Below are 15,812 nucleotides of genomic sequence, written 5' to 3'. Positions count from 1 at the left end.
ATCAACATGACCAAACGCTCCCCCCTTAATACTTAATGGGTGCGGCTTATGTACGTCCATATATAACAATGGGTGTAATTTGATGTAATACTCCCCTTTTACAATAAATGGGCCTACAAGGATACAACCCTACATACATAAATGATAAATTGTTGTAAGATAATCAAGGATGTTTCGATCTAGTGGTTAACATTGAGGTGCTGTGAAAGATAGGTTACATGTTTAAATTCCTTATTTATTTATTTTACTTTGTACTATTTTCGTGGCTCATATAGATCAAAAAAGTGATTGTTGTAAGATTGTTGAAGGTCAATGATTAAGGGGTATCTGGTTGAGAGAATTTTGAGGTAAAAAGAAAGGTTTGACTAGTCTAAACTTCTAATAAGAGTGTTTGATTGAGAGAGGATTGAAAGAGAAATTTGAGTAAAAAAAAAAGGCTAATTCTGAAAAAGCTACTAGTAGGAGCTTTTTGAAAGAAACATTTGTGAATTTAGTTGTGTAATGATTAATAATACAGTTGTTCAAATTTACTCCTTTTTACCTAAAAAAAATCCACCAATAAATTATTTCAATGTCCTTATTTGGTCATTTTACCTAATAATGTACCAATCAGCTAGCTAACAAATATCTATTAAACACTTTCACACAAACATCTAATACAAACAGTTAATTAAATCAACTAATACATTCAACTAACCACTAACAGCTAACCTCTAATTGCCTAACAAGGGCTAAGTACTCTTCGTCAAGATTGTAGGTCTGAGACTTTGTATCGACTATGTTTAAATTTTCTAATTGTATAGAGATGACAGTATGGCACCTGAGCTCGGTATGAGGGCTCATCTGCATTCTGCAAGAAAAGGTGCGCTATGCAACAAATATACTCTCGTCATGACATATTTGCAGTCCATATTAGAGCAATACCAATGGTGACACAATTGTTTATGAAATTGCAATTTTTTCGAGTGATCAAAAAAAACACCTCTCCCATTGGTGATAATAATTTGTTCATGACATGAACAAATTGTACATTGTTCACCATGTGAACAAATTATCCGTCCTAAACTACACAAAACAAGCTAATGACAAGTTGCCACATGTCTTGGGTAACTTTGTGAAATTTTGTGGAAATTTCCATGGAATTTTCCAGAAAATTCCTTTATCAAAAAACAAAATTATACCAAAATTCATGATTTATTTCCCTCTATAAAATGATACCCATATTAACATATTTCGGAATATTTTTTTTTAAATAAAATGAGATATAGTGATGATTTATTTGTTCATGAGTGAAATGGAGGTGATATTTTTGTTCATGAAATGAACAAAACATGAGCAAGGAGGGAAATTTGGTGAACTTTTTGTTCACCATTGATAATGCTCTTAGTGTCGATAGATATTCTTGGAATATGCTCTCTTCACCTTAAAAAATAAATTTTAGGTCCAATAAGTTCATATCAAATGTAATCAGGTTTTATCAGGTCATACAACACTGATAAGTTTCAATAAGGATCAATCAAAGTCAAATCAGGTCAAACTAAGTTCATTTCAGATTTTTAATTCACACTTAACTACTAATTGATTTTACTACACATTATATTTGTCAAACTTATAGTCGAAGCTATAATCAATTTTGTGGCTACCAAACATGATTTTCAGTTAGATTATCATATAAAGTACATAGATTATGATGTATTTAACTTCTCAAACTTTTGTACTTTCATAAAATGACTACAATCTCAAGAGAAAATTCAAGATAAGTGAAAGAAGGGAATTGAAATAGCATAATAATAATATAAGATTGTCATTCTCAAAAGCAGAAGTGTTTCCCAAAACAAAATTTTCACCATGGTATTTAACTTCCTTCTTTGGTGTCCATGCTTACTGTATACCCCCCTCTTTTTTTTCACATTTTATCTTTGATATAAGCTCACACATCTAGTATGTGGCCAAAACAAGTCATTCTTCATTTGCTTAATTAATGTCTGCGCTTCATAATTTGGCACCTTAATTTCTTGACATCTGAAAGTTTAAGTGGCTTTAACATGAACATTTGAGCACCCTCTTCCAAGCACCTGCCCACATAATTAGCAAGATTACATAAGATTAACAAGAAATTAGATCATCTTATGAATACTTAACAAAGAAATTGAAATATTAATTACTTGCTAATTCTTGTTGGGACATTCTCAGATGACATTATAACAACGGGTACTTCCCTTAACTTTGATGATTCCTGCACAAGAAAAAGATCAAGACATTTTTTTTAGTCATGTATATTTGAGCGAAAATTAGAGTAATTATTCAATTATAACTCATGATTGACATATTGTAAATCAGTATTATCGAAATTAGAAGGTTTTTCTCTAGATCGAGCCATCAAGTCATTACTCAGACACAAATTGAGTGTCTACTTGGATACGAGTATCCAAGTGTTCGACTCGGCTGTTTTGTAGAAAAAAGTGAAGTTTTTTGTTTAAAATGAAGTATCCAAGTAAAGTATCGTGTCGGACACGACACCTCATTTTTGAGATAAATGAAGGTGTCGGAGTAACATTTGATCAGTATACTATAGTTACTAGAAATATTTTTTCTTTTTGTGTGGTGCAAGTATTGATACACATTATACTTTCTTCGTTCAGAATAAATCAAATGTTTTTCTCAAAAAGCTAATATTAAAGAGAGAAGCGTTTTATTTAATTTAAAACGAACGAAGCATAAAAATGATAAAAACGCATCAATTAAGATCTTACCTTAATCTTCTTAAGCAGATCATAACCAGTCATTCCTGGCATGCAGTAATCTGTGAGTATCAAATTAACTTTTGCGGCCTGTTGAATTTCATTATCATTATTCATTCACAAAGCATTATAGTATTAGTTTTTGCATTATGAGTAATAGCACTTGTCATCCCTAAAACAAATCGTTATAAAGAAAAATTTGGTCACAATGATAATAGCTTGCCTTGGATGTATTTTGTTGATCTTCTCCAATTCCCAAGTACTCCAATGCACTCATTGCATTCTCAGCTGTAGTTACTGCAACATTATATGCACATATACAACATCATATTTTATATAGAGGAATATATTTTATTGTTCTAAGAATATTTTGTGGCTTACATCCTCATGTAAATACATCATATCTTCGTATAAATTATCTTTCTTACAAACTCTTAACAATTAATCATACTTCCTCGGATTCCTCCATTTCGTTTTAAATACAACAAATGGGTATTATTTGTGAGATATAAAATATTTATTTGTTGCATTTAAAACGAAATGGAGGAACTATACTGTATATACTTCATGCCACCTGATTTAGCACTTTTACATCACTTTTTGGGATAATAGTGATCTATCTATTCCAGGTTAATCTCCATGTATAATGTGTTTTTAGTATAATTAATATGCTTTCATATGAGAAATAACGCTAATTTGTTATGTGATTAATTTTTTTCAAATGATGGTTAACTCGTAGCTTGCATACCTCAAGCTATCGCTAAAAGATGACTCTCATCAATTTAAAACTATTTACATACTCTTAGATTATACAATAGCAACAATAACATCTTAAACTCGTTCGGTATTACTGTTAGTTACTTATTATAATCATAATAAGATGGCCAACAAATTAAAAAGAAATAAGAAGTTTCTACATTGGTAATAATATTACTATAATTAATACGTAAGACTTATAGGGTTGGAGTTGTTTTCAACTCATAATCGAAATCATAAAATTTGTGTTAAGAGGCAAATTAAAGGTCAAATGTAGCTTGTATACGCATATAATAAAGACAAAGAGGTAGCTATGAAATACTAGAAATGGTATTAAACCTAGATTAAATTATCATTTATTTATTAATTAATCCAATCAATTCTCAAACAGATTTTGCATGATTTGGATTTTACAAACACAAACTTTGTCCCAAAATTGACCAACACATTACTACCAACATTATAGAAATCCCATATTTGAATTAGCAAATAGTATATCCATAACTTAAATCATAAAATATTTGATTAAAATAATAAATAATTCTAGATTAAGTTATTTAGGTTATTAGTACATGCAACTGTCAAGAACATGTAAGACACATTATAAAGTGAGAGCATATAAAGGTTTATTCCTTAGTGATTCTCGCAAAGAAATATTCAATTTCCCAAAACATTCCCATAAAATCTTAATCTTCAACTAACATATAATTAGTATAATAATTAGCCAATGAGGCTCTCATGTTCGTATATATAGTACTCCTAAGTCAATTGAAAAATTAATCCCTACACCAATCAAATTAGGGTCAAAACAAAACCTACAAAAATTCCATTTAATCTCAAGAAGAAGTCCAATGTCAAAACTAACAACTAACATCCAAAACGACGTAGCTTTTATGAGCAACCTACCCTTGGGAAGTCAAATAGCTAAGCAGGTTCTTTCTGTGCTTCAATATTATTCATCTATGTGTTCATATTATCATGATAATAACACATGTAATAATCTTCTAATATTATTTCTACAAATAAGTATCTCTATTTATGTCACACAAATATTAGTATTATTGTGTCAAATTATGTGTTTTAATTTGTTCCTTAAGGAGTGTAAGGCCAAGTAATATTGCCCTCTCTACTTTTTCTCTTAAGTTTGGGATCTTGTACACTAATTAACCAACAAATTTTATCGGCTTTTTCGGGTCGTATTAAGATATGTGAAAGGCTTGATATCTAAATTTTTGAAATATTTTGTAACTTTATTTGAAAATGGGTTTGCCACTCTACTATTTCACATATTTTCTAGGAGTGTGTCACTCATTTGTTTCAAAAAATATTCTTTAGATACTTTTGGTTTTATTGTATTGATTTTTGCACTATTCACATAACTGAACTTGACCATATATATTCACGAATATGAAGTATACAAATAAATATCAATTTGATTAGACAAATAGATAATTCAAAATACTAATGATCAAAGTGGTGCATTGGTAAACATGAGAATATTGAAGTTAAAGTGTCCTAAATCCCAAAATTAGTACCTAGGATAAATCCCAATTCCCAATTAATGTATATGAATAAAAAGAAAACATTTTAATTTGTATATAATATCTTCAAATTTAACCATAAGTTTCTTTATTTATAAAAAAAAAATATTACTATATAAATAGTATTGTACTTATTATTTCAATCTATACTTTTTAAAATATCAACTGTGTTATTTTTACTGAGAATATTGAAGTTAAAGTGTCCTAATAAAAAAATCAACCCAAAATTAGTATTTTTCAAACTCAATTTAAAACAATTTCCCCTTACTAGTACATTTTTGTTTCCCATTAATCAAATCATACACTTACGATTTTAATTACTCAAATTTGAAATACAAATAACCCACCTCTATAATATATCCAAAATCTTTAGCCAATTCTTAGCATATCATGCAGATTATCTTTTCAATATAGAAGAACTAATAAAGAAAACTTCACATTTTCTAGTTTGTCATTTTATCTTTGCACAAGATAATTACCACCAACATAAGATAATACAACCATAAATGGTAGAAAAATAAGTGCAATATCGTAAAACAGTAAAAAAATATTGTAACAATTCCATGAAAGAAACAAAAATGAAAAAAAAAATTGAAAAATAAAAAACTAACATAATTATGATCATAAATTTACCTTTACAAGATGAACTCTTGAGCAACCTTTCAATGAGTTTTCTGTCAATGACATTATCATCCACAGCAAGTACATGTGGTTGATCTTCATAACTCAATTTTGATGCACAAAATGATGATGATGATGAAGAACAACTACCTTCTTCACTATTATCATTCATAATTCCTTAATAAAGTATATAACTTTCTTTCTATTCCTTAATTTTGCACCCAAATAATATGACTACATAAAATAAAAATAACACCTCTTTATTTGTAACAAGAACAAAAGTTGGTAGAAAAAGCAAAGATAAGTTATAAATGCTGTTTTTGACAAAAAAAAAACACAAGAAAGTTAAAGAAAGGAAGAAGATATATACTATGAATATGAGAGTTGAAAAATGGGGAAAGAAATAAGGATTTGGTATCAGAAGATAAAATCTGGATATAGTGTAATCGTCTTCGGGGTTTTCCCCAGATTTTTTTGCAGTCTTTTTTTTGTTATCCCACTGTCCAATATATATTCTCTCTCTAGGATCTTATTACCTTTCTGCAAAATCTCTCTATTCCCTCCAAAACTTGGTTCAGTTCATCTGTTTCTGACTTTATACTATATCTCATCATTTTTTTATTAGTCTTTCTAATATGTTTCCCATAAACCGAGCAAGTGTTTTTTTTTGTATAGGTGTAAATATATGATGATAATGACTATCTAACACAATTTTTTTTTTAATGACATGGAGAATGATCTCATCTAGACTTCAACTCTCACATGAGTTTGGCATTTGCTGGTCATGTCGACCCATCAGCCCGATCTAGCCCACTAGACCCACGAACCTTTAGAATCGCTTCCGAAACAGTGAAAATCGGTAACATATCGGTGTCGGTCAAGATTTTTCAGCCCGTGGACCAGCCTGCCTAACCCATGAATTTCACGGTCCGGTTTCGAACCGTGAAATATCAACCCGGCCCGCTACGACCCACGGTCCGGCCCGCACCAGTGGCCATCGATCACTAGACCTGGGCATTGGTCGGGCCTGTTCACGAGTTCAGCCCGCGGGCTTGGTGTAATGGCGAATACGGCTTGGTCCAAGCTCGTGAATGGCGGGCCGAGCCTGGAATTTTCAGATTTTGTCCTAGGGCCGAGCCCACAAGCCTGCGGATCGAGCTCGTGCCTCTTGCGGGCCATACTGTGTTTTATATTGTTTTTATGAGTTCTTAAAAGTTCTAGACTAAAAAATAAAAAAAAGGATGTTTGGCTCGCGGGCCGGCCTACAGCCACATAGGTGGACTCAAAAGGTTGGGCTTAAAATAAAATTTCTTGACCGTGGTAGGCCTAGTGAACAACAGGTCGGATTCCTTCTAATACATTCTATCCAATGCTTGTAAGAAATTTTATATATATATATATATATATATGTATATATATATATATATATATATATATATATATATATATATATGTATATATATATATATATATGTATGTATATATATATATATATGTATATATATATATATATATATATGTATATATATATATATATTATATTATAATATATATATATATATATATATGTATATGTATATATATACATGCAAAATGAGAATGAATTTTACGTGTTATAATTCTTATGAATAAGTGATGTAACTGTAATGAAAAGTGACGTAGCTCCAAAAAAAGAATATTAGAGAAATATAAATTTTAAAAAAAAATTGTTTTGGGGGTCAAAATTTTTTAGGGGACTATAACTCTATTGAACAATTGTTGTAACTCTAATCCAATCGTGTGTTTGAGATTCATTCTCATTTCTCATGTAAGAAGCATTCTCATATGATCTGCCCCTATATATATATATATATATATATATATATATATATATATAATATTATATATATAATATATATATATATATATATATATATATATATATATAAGTGAGTTCATATCAGAATGCATACTTACATGAGAAATGAGAATGATTTTAAGCGAGTAACTCTTATGAGTAAGTGATGTAACTCTAATGAAAAAGTGAGGTAACTCAAAAAAAATGTATAGAAAAAAAATTTACGACAAAAAAGAAATTCAATATTTTTTTGGGCTCAAAATTTTTTAGGGGCGTATAACTCTAATCTCTGGTATATAAGTCAAGGGGAGCAATGATGTCCCCTTAGGGCCTGTTCTCTTCGGTATAAAACAGCTGAACTGAACTGAACTGAACTTATTGGAGCTGAACTGAACTGAACTGAATTGAATTGAATTAAATTGAATTAAATTAAATGTAATAAATATATAAATAATAATTTAAATAATAATAATATGAATATTAAATAATAATTATAATGATAAGTAATAATAATAGTATTTTGGATATTTTTAAATGATAGTTATAAATAAATAATATTAATAATAATAATAAATAATAATTTATGATAATAATGATAATTAATAATTATTATTTTATATTATTTGTATTAATATATTAATACTTGATGATGATATATAATAACAATAATGTCTAAGAAGTAAATTAATATTACTATTTTAATAATTAGATTTAACAATATAAAAATATTTAGTAATAAAAATAATGATTGGGCTGGACCGCGAAAATTACATCATAAAACGTCTTGACGCGATTTGATTGGTTTATGGGCTAAAAAACGTGGGTTTATTTGTGCTTTGACCTAAACCATGTTCCTCCTAATAATAATAGTAATAATAATGAGTAAAGTTATAATAAACAAAATAATATAAAGAAACAACAACAACAACAACAACAACAACAATAATAATAATAATAATAATAATAATAATAATACTTAATAGTAATGAGATATATTTAAATAATAATAATAAGAGTAATTAGTAAAATAAATTATACCAGCATAATAATAATATTTAACAAAATGATTATATAAGAATGGAGCTGAGCTGAGCTGGACTGAACTGAACTTATTGGAGCTGAACTAAACTGAACTGAACTTATTGGAGCTGAACTGAACTGAACTGAAAATAAGCTGGGGAGAACAGGCCCTTAGTAATTCACTTAATTTCCCTTCCACAACATAAATATTACATTTCAAATTTCCAAATACAACCTCTAGCAGTTAATCAAAATCAATTTCATGCATAAACTTGCCAAAAAAGAAAACCAATCAAATCTCTATTAAATCCAATCAACTCATATAATGCTCAATCACATAAATTTCGATTGATATCGATAATGACTAGAAACAAACATACTCAAACATATGATGGACCATTTCAACTCTACTCGAATTTGACTTGACCCAACACAAGCCACCTGAACAAGACCCGAGTTGACCCAAGTCAACCAGAAATACAACTTAATTTGCAAAAACTCATTTAGAAATCCATCTTATGTCAACAAAAAATTGATTTGAGACGGGCCGAAATGGTCCAACCCGTACCCAACTTGCACCCGAATATATGCTGGTCAGGCTTGATCCAACCTAAGTGGCTCCAACCCAACACACACTTAATCTGAGAAAAGGTTTGATATGGTACGATATAACTAAACACATCCGACCCAACTCCAGCCAATTCAGACCAACCCGATAACCCAAATTAACACCCATCCTAGAGAGTTTTTGGTGTCTTTGGTTAATGCAAGTGTAACTTCGGTTATTTTAAGGATGGTTTTGGTTTATGTTAGTGTAACTTTGGTTAATATAATGATAACTTTGTTGGATAACTTAGTTGAAGGTTAATTTTGATCAGCTCAAGGTTAGTTTAAGGGTAAATTTGACTAAATTTTGTTGACAAATTAATTTATATGAATTTCTATTCGTCGTCCCGATCCCATCAAGCATTTCCAACTTTATCCTTCTTTGTTTTTTTCTTTTCTCAAACCACCACCTCCTACCACAACTAGCCCAACGCCACCTCCACCCCCCACCGCCCACCTCAAGCCCCACCACCAACTCGTCAACCTCCCATATTTCGAAAACTTTTTGGGGCTAAGTGTTGAACGTCAGACCAAAACGTTCGACCCATGGCCCGAACGTTTGGCCTAGACGTTCAGGCCATGGAGTGAACGTCTGGCTAGGAAGTTCGGCCCATGACTCGAACGTCCAGGCCATGAGTCGAACTTCCTGGCCAGACGTTCGCGCCCTTTAAAAAAATTCGAAATTCTTTAGTTAAGAGTCGAACGTCTGGCCAGGAAGTTCGACCCATGGCCCGAACGTCTGGCCTGGACATTCGGGCCATGGGTCGAACTTCCTGGCCTGACGTTCGACCCTCAGCCCCAATTACAATCATTTTTTTACGGGGTGAGTGGTGGTAAGTGGTGGCAGGTGGCAGGGGAAGTAGGTGGTGGTGGCGCGGGTGGCGAGTGGTGGAAAAAAAGAGAAGGTAAAATAGTAAATTCAAAGTGAAATCGGGGTGATTCAAATAATGTTGAGACGATGTTTAACAAACACTAATTTATATACACAAGAACTTTTGCAACTTGCAAGAAAATCATTCACTATTGAACTTGAAGATGGATGAACTGAACTTGGCTTAAAACAGACTATGTACCTGAGTGGCTTCGAAAATGTCGCCTTTGACTTGCAAACCAAAAGAGCTTTTCCGTATCAAATCTCAGGGATCTAATCATCATATGATGACTTCGAATCTTAATTTTGTCTGCATCCATTGCCATTTGCCAGGCAGATCAATTGTTCGATTTACAGGTTCATGGTGAACAGTAGTAGTTGTAAAAAAAAAAAAAATACAGTATTTGTTGTAAATAAACTGAAGAGAGAAGAGAGAATCGTCTTGTATCTTATTCCATATAGTCCAGGATATATATATACAATACAATAGTTAGGGTTTTACTTGGAGAACAAAACCCTAGAATATCCTGGATATATTAACGGGGGTATAATGGGCATCCATATTATATTTCATAACACTCCCCCTTGGATGTCCATTATACAAAATAAAATTCTCTCTTAAAATAAAATATTTTCTAATGCGCGTAAGATGCTGCCTCATTAAAAACCTTACCAGGAAAACCCAGTGGGAAAAACCATGGTTAAGGGAAAAAGAGTGCAGCGCGCATCTACTCCCCCTCATGATTACATAACTTGAGATCTTTGAGACGACGTAATCCAATACGGTAAACTAATTTCTTGAAAGTAGCGGTGGGAAGTGCCTTGGTGAATAGGTCTGCCAAATTTTCACTTGAACGAATCTGTAGAACCTGTACATCACCATTCTTCTGCAGTTCATGGGTGAAGAAAATTTTGGTAAAATGTGTTTTGTTCTATCACCCTTGATGTATCCTTCCTTGAGCTGTGCAATGCATGCTGCATTATCCTCATACATAACTGTTGGAGCTTCTTTCCCTATAGATATGCCACAATCTTCTCGTATATGTTGAATTACGGACCTTAACCATACACATTCACGACTAGCTTCTGGATAGCTAAAATCTCTGCATGGTTGGAAGAAGTGGCTGCAATGGTTTGCTTCATGGAACGCCAAGAAATGGCAGTACCACCACTTGTGAACACATATCCTGTTTGTGATCGAGCATTATGGGGATCAGACAAATACCCTGCATCTGCAAAACCAATTAAGTCTTCTTTGGGTTGGTTAGAAAAGAATAAACCCATATCTTTCGTTCCTTGGAGGTAACGAAGTACATGTTTTATTCCATTCCAATGCCTTCGAGTTGGACATGAGCTAAACCTTGCTAGCAAGTTCACAGAAATGATATGTCAGGTCTCGTATGGCTAGCAAGATACATCAATGCCCCTATTGCACTTAAGTATGGTACTTCAGGACCAAGGATTTCTTCATTGATTTCTCGAGGACGGAATGGGTCTTTATCAACATCAAGTGATCTTACAACCATTGGGCTACTCAACGGATGTGCTTGATCCAAATAAAACCTTTTTAACACCTTTGTATATGTTGTTTGATGCACAAGGATTCCATTCTTTAGATGCTCAATTGTAGCCCCAAGCAAAATTTTGTCTTTCCAAGATCTTTCATCTCAAATTCTTTCTTCAAATATTCCACTGTGTGTGAAATCTCTTCAGGGGTCCCAATAATATTTAAATCATCAACATACACTGCAATTATTACAAATCCTACCTCAAATTTCTTTATAAAAATGCATGGACTGATAGGGTCATTCTTATAGCCTTCACTTAAAAGTACTCACTGAGGCGATTATACCACATACGCCCTGATTGCTTCAATCCATAAAGAGATCTGTTTAATTTTATGCAGTAATGTTCTCGAGAATTAGAATTTGCTGCTTCTGGCAGTTTAAATCCTTCTGGGACTTTCATATAAATGTCATTGTCCAGTGGCCCATATAAGTAGGCTGTGACTACATCCATTAAACGTAAATCAAGTCCTTCTCTTATTGCCAGACTATAAGAAATCTGAAAGTAGTTGCGTCCACCACAGGGGAGTATGTTTCTTCATAATCAATTCAGGTCTTTGTGAGAATCCTTGTGCAGCTAAACGTGCCACAATTTCACCATCTTCATTCTTCTTTCGCACAAAGACCCATTTATGTCCCACTGGTTTTCACCTTTAGGTGTACGGACTACTGGTCCAAATCTCTCTTTCAAGAGATTTTAATTCTGCCTCAATTGCTTCCTTCCATTTTGGCCAATCATCTTTGTGCACACTCTTCAATAGACTTTGGTTCATGATCCTCATTTTCTTCCATAACATCACTGCTACATTGCATGCAAAAATTTCATCGACGTCGATTTATTTCGGTTCCATTTTATTCCAGACATGACATAATCAGTTGAGATCTCTTCATTGTCAGGTACCTGAATTTCTTCCTTTGCCATGTCTAAAGTCTCTCCTGGAGATCCTTCAAAATTCTTTGTTTCCTCGGTCTGGCCATTATCAATTCCTGCTCCTTTTCTTTTCCGAGGATTCTTATCTTTGGAACCAATAGGTCTACCACGCTTCAGGCGTGCTGTAGACTCACTAGCAGTTTGATGTTTTCCTTCTGGGACATCAATTTTGATTGGAGCATTCACAGCTGGTATATGCGACTTGGTTACTCTATTTGGGTCAGTAAATGCGTCTGGCAATCGATTTGCTAAGCTTTGTAAATGAATTATCTTTTGACTTCTAATTCACATTGTTTATTACGAGGATCAAGATGAGATAATGATAATTCATTCCAACTGATTTCCTTCTCCAGCTGTTTATTCTCTCCCCTAATGTTGGAAAAACTGACTCATTAAAGTGACAGTCTGCAAATCGAGCCTTAAATAGATTCCCTGTGGATGGCTCTAGATATTTAATTATTGATGGAGATTCATATCCAACATATATTCCTAACCTCCTTTGAGGACCCATCTTAGAACGATGTGGTGGAGCAATTGGAACATATACAGCACATCCAAAACTTTTAGATGGGAAATATTTGGTTCCTGACCAAAAACCAATTGTGATGGGGAGAACTTTTGATTACTCGTTGGCCTGATGCGAATTAATGCTGCTGCATGTAATATAGCATGTCCCCAAGCAGAGATTGGGAGTTTGGACTTCATAAGTAGTGGTCTAGCAATCAACTGGAGACGCTTTATTAATGATTCAGCTAGACCATTTTGTGTGTGAACATGTGCTACAGGATGTTCAACACTTATCCCAATAGACATGCAATAATCATCAAAGGCTTGAGAAGTGAATTCACCAGCATTATCAAGGCGGATTGCCTTCATAGGGAAATCTGGAAAATGTGCTCGTAATCTAATCAATTGAGCAAGTAGTCTCGCAAACGCCAGGTTGCGAGTTGATATATAGCAAGGATACATGTGACCATCTACTCGATGCGTCAATTAAAACCATAAAATATCTAAATGTTCCACATGGTGGGTGAATTGGCCCACAAATATCTCCCTGTATACGTTCCAAAAAATTGATAGATTCAAAATCTATTTTGGTTGGTGAAGGTCGTATTATCAACTTGCCTTGTGAGCAAGCAGCACATGAGAAATCATTAGGAAGAATCTTCTGGTTCTTCAATGAATGTCCACATGAATTTTCAATTATTTTTCGCATCATTATTGAACCAGGGTGGCCCAACCGGTCATGCCAAATAGTGAAATTATCTGCAAACTTCCTGTTTACTATGGCATATGTTTCAATTGTATTGATTTTAGTATAGTACAGACCAGTGGAAAATGCAGGTAATTTCTCCAAAATATTCTTAGTGCCTTGGGTAATACTCGTGATATGAAGGTATTCAACATTTCCTTCACTTATTGTCTCAATATGATATCCATTATGGCGAATATCTTTAAAGCTCAATAAATTTCTTTGAGATTTGGGAGAATATAGTGCATCAATGATTTCAAATTTGTTCCCATAGGCAATAATATATTTGCTCTTCCGGAGCCTTCAATTATCTTTGTACTACCTGATATAGTACTCACACTAGTTTCTTTCATTGTCAAATAAGAGAAATATCTCTTGCTTTTTAGTATGGTATGAGTAGTTGCACTGTCTGCTAGGCATAAATCTTCACCATTCATTGCTAACTGAACTTGAGGGGCATTCATATTCTTCAAATAAATGAAATAACAATAATATATAAGAATAACTAAATAACCAAAATTTAACAATGTCATATAAATCATAGTACTAACAAATAAAATCTAAAATAAAATAACATAATCCAAACAAAAATCCATAGTAATAACTTAATAAACGAAAACAAAGTTTTATTCTTTAAAAGGCCATAATCTAATCTAAGGATTAATTATTCCCTTCAGGGGTGGTGAAGAAATCAGCAACTTCCAGGTGAGTTGTATTGCCACAATCAAATCACCTTCGCCTCTTCGTACACAAGATTTGTTTCTACTTTCTTTCCCTTTTGCTTCAATGATTGTTGATAGAGGTCAACCAAGTGTTTTGGTGTACGACACGTACGAGACCAATGACCTTTTCCTCACATCTGTAACATACATTGGTCACGTTCTCATTTTTATCTTTCTCTTGTTTGTTATCATCTTTATTGTCCCCTTCTGGTGGGAATATGAATTCTGGAAATAACACCTCGGCCTCGCCTCGACCATATCCGTATCCACGTCCACGTCCACGACCTCGACCATGTCCATCCACGTCCACGACCACTATTGTTGGCATGATATTTTTCTTTCCCATTATGGGATGTCGCATTCGCTTCAGGGAATGGAGCAGAACCAGTTGGACGTGATTCATGATTTTTCATCAGTAGCTCATTATTTTGCTCAGCCACAAGGAGACAAGATATAAGTTCAGAATATTTCTTAAATTCCTTTTCACGGTATTGTGTCTGCAGGACAACATTATTCGCATGAAAGGTAGTGTATGTTTTCTCTAGCATTTCTGCATCAGTGATTTTCTCTCCACATAATTTCAACTGTGAAGTAATTCTGAACATAGCTGAGTTATATTCACTTACAGACTTAAAGTCTTGTAGCCTTAAATGTAACCAGTCATAACGAGCTTTGGGTAGTATTACAGTTTTCTGGTGGTCATACCTTTCCTTTAGATTACTCCAAAGGACTTGTGGATCTTTCACAGTCAAGTACTCAATCTTAAGACCTTCATGGAGGTGGTGGCGAAGAAATATCATAGCCTTAGCTTTGTTTTGACTTGTTGCTTTATTGCCTGCTTTGATTGTATCACCAAGGTCTTTTGCATCTAGGTGAATTTCAGCGTCTAACACCCAAGACAAATAGTTCTTTCCAGTAATATCAAGGGCCGCAAATTCAAGTTTTATAAGGTTCGACATAGTTCACTATATACAAGTGATAGTAGGGAATGTAAGAATATAATTCGAATAAATAATGTTCCTCAACCAGTATTGCAGTTCAGTAGGTTCTCCGTTCTCAGACCTGAGTTCCGGGTTCCGGCAAAGTGGCGACAAAAACAAAACGCTCCAGCAAGGCGGCAATTGTGGCGAAAAAAAGATTTCACGTACGGCACCGGCGAGATGAAGCGAGACGAGGAGCCGACGTAATAAGCGACCAGAAACTGGTGTTGGGATTGTCGTGTGATAATTGATTTCCCGTCAATTGGCTTCGACTGCTCAGTTGGCTAGGGTTTGGTGCTGATAACGTGTTGTAAATAAATGAAGAGAGAAGAGAGAATCGTCTTGTATCTTATTCCATATAGTCCAGGG

The 15,812-nt window shown here is 33.4% G+C and overlaps 1 protein-coding gene across 1 annotated transcript; it reads right to left on the bottom strand.

The window, feature by feature from the left end:
• Window positions 1-1,765: 1,765 nt before the first annotated feature.
• LOC104887166 (two-component response regulator ARR17) lies at window positions 1,766-6,871 on the bottom strand. The gene is made up of 5 exons (XM_010671763.4): window positions 5,672-6,871; window positions 2,965-3,038; window positions 2,754-2,831; window positions 2,166-2,236; window positions 1,766-2,075 (listed from the first exon to the last, which is right to left on the bottom strand). The coding sequence occupies exons 1-5, from the start codon at window positions 5,829-5,831 to the stop codon at window positions 1,979-1,981; spliced, it is 480 nt and encodes a 159-aa protein (XP_010670065.2). The 5' UTR covers window positions 5,832-6,871; the 3' UTR covers window positions 1,766-1,978.
• Between the last annotated feature and the right edge of the window lie 8,941 nt (window positions 6,872-15,812).

Source organism: Beta vulgaris, chromosome 2 (genome assembly GCF_026745355.1).
Source record: "Beta vulgaris subsp. vulgaris cultivar EL10 chromosome 2, EL10.2, whole genome shotgun sequence".
NCBI classification, from domain to species: Eukaryota; Viridiplantae; Streptophyta; class Magnoliopsida; order Caryophyllales; family Amaranthaceae; genus Beta; species Beta vulgaris.
Note: the sequence above shows the minus strand (reverse complement) of the source record. Positions and strands in the feature narration are given on the sequence as shown.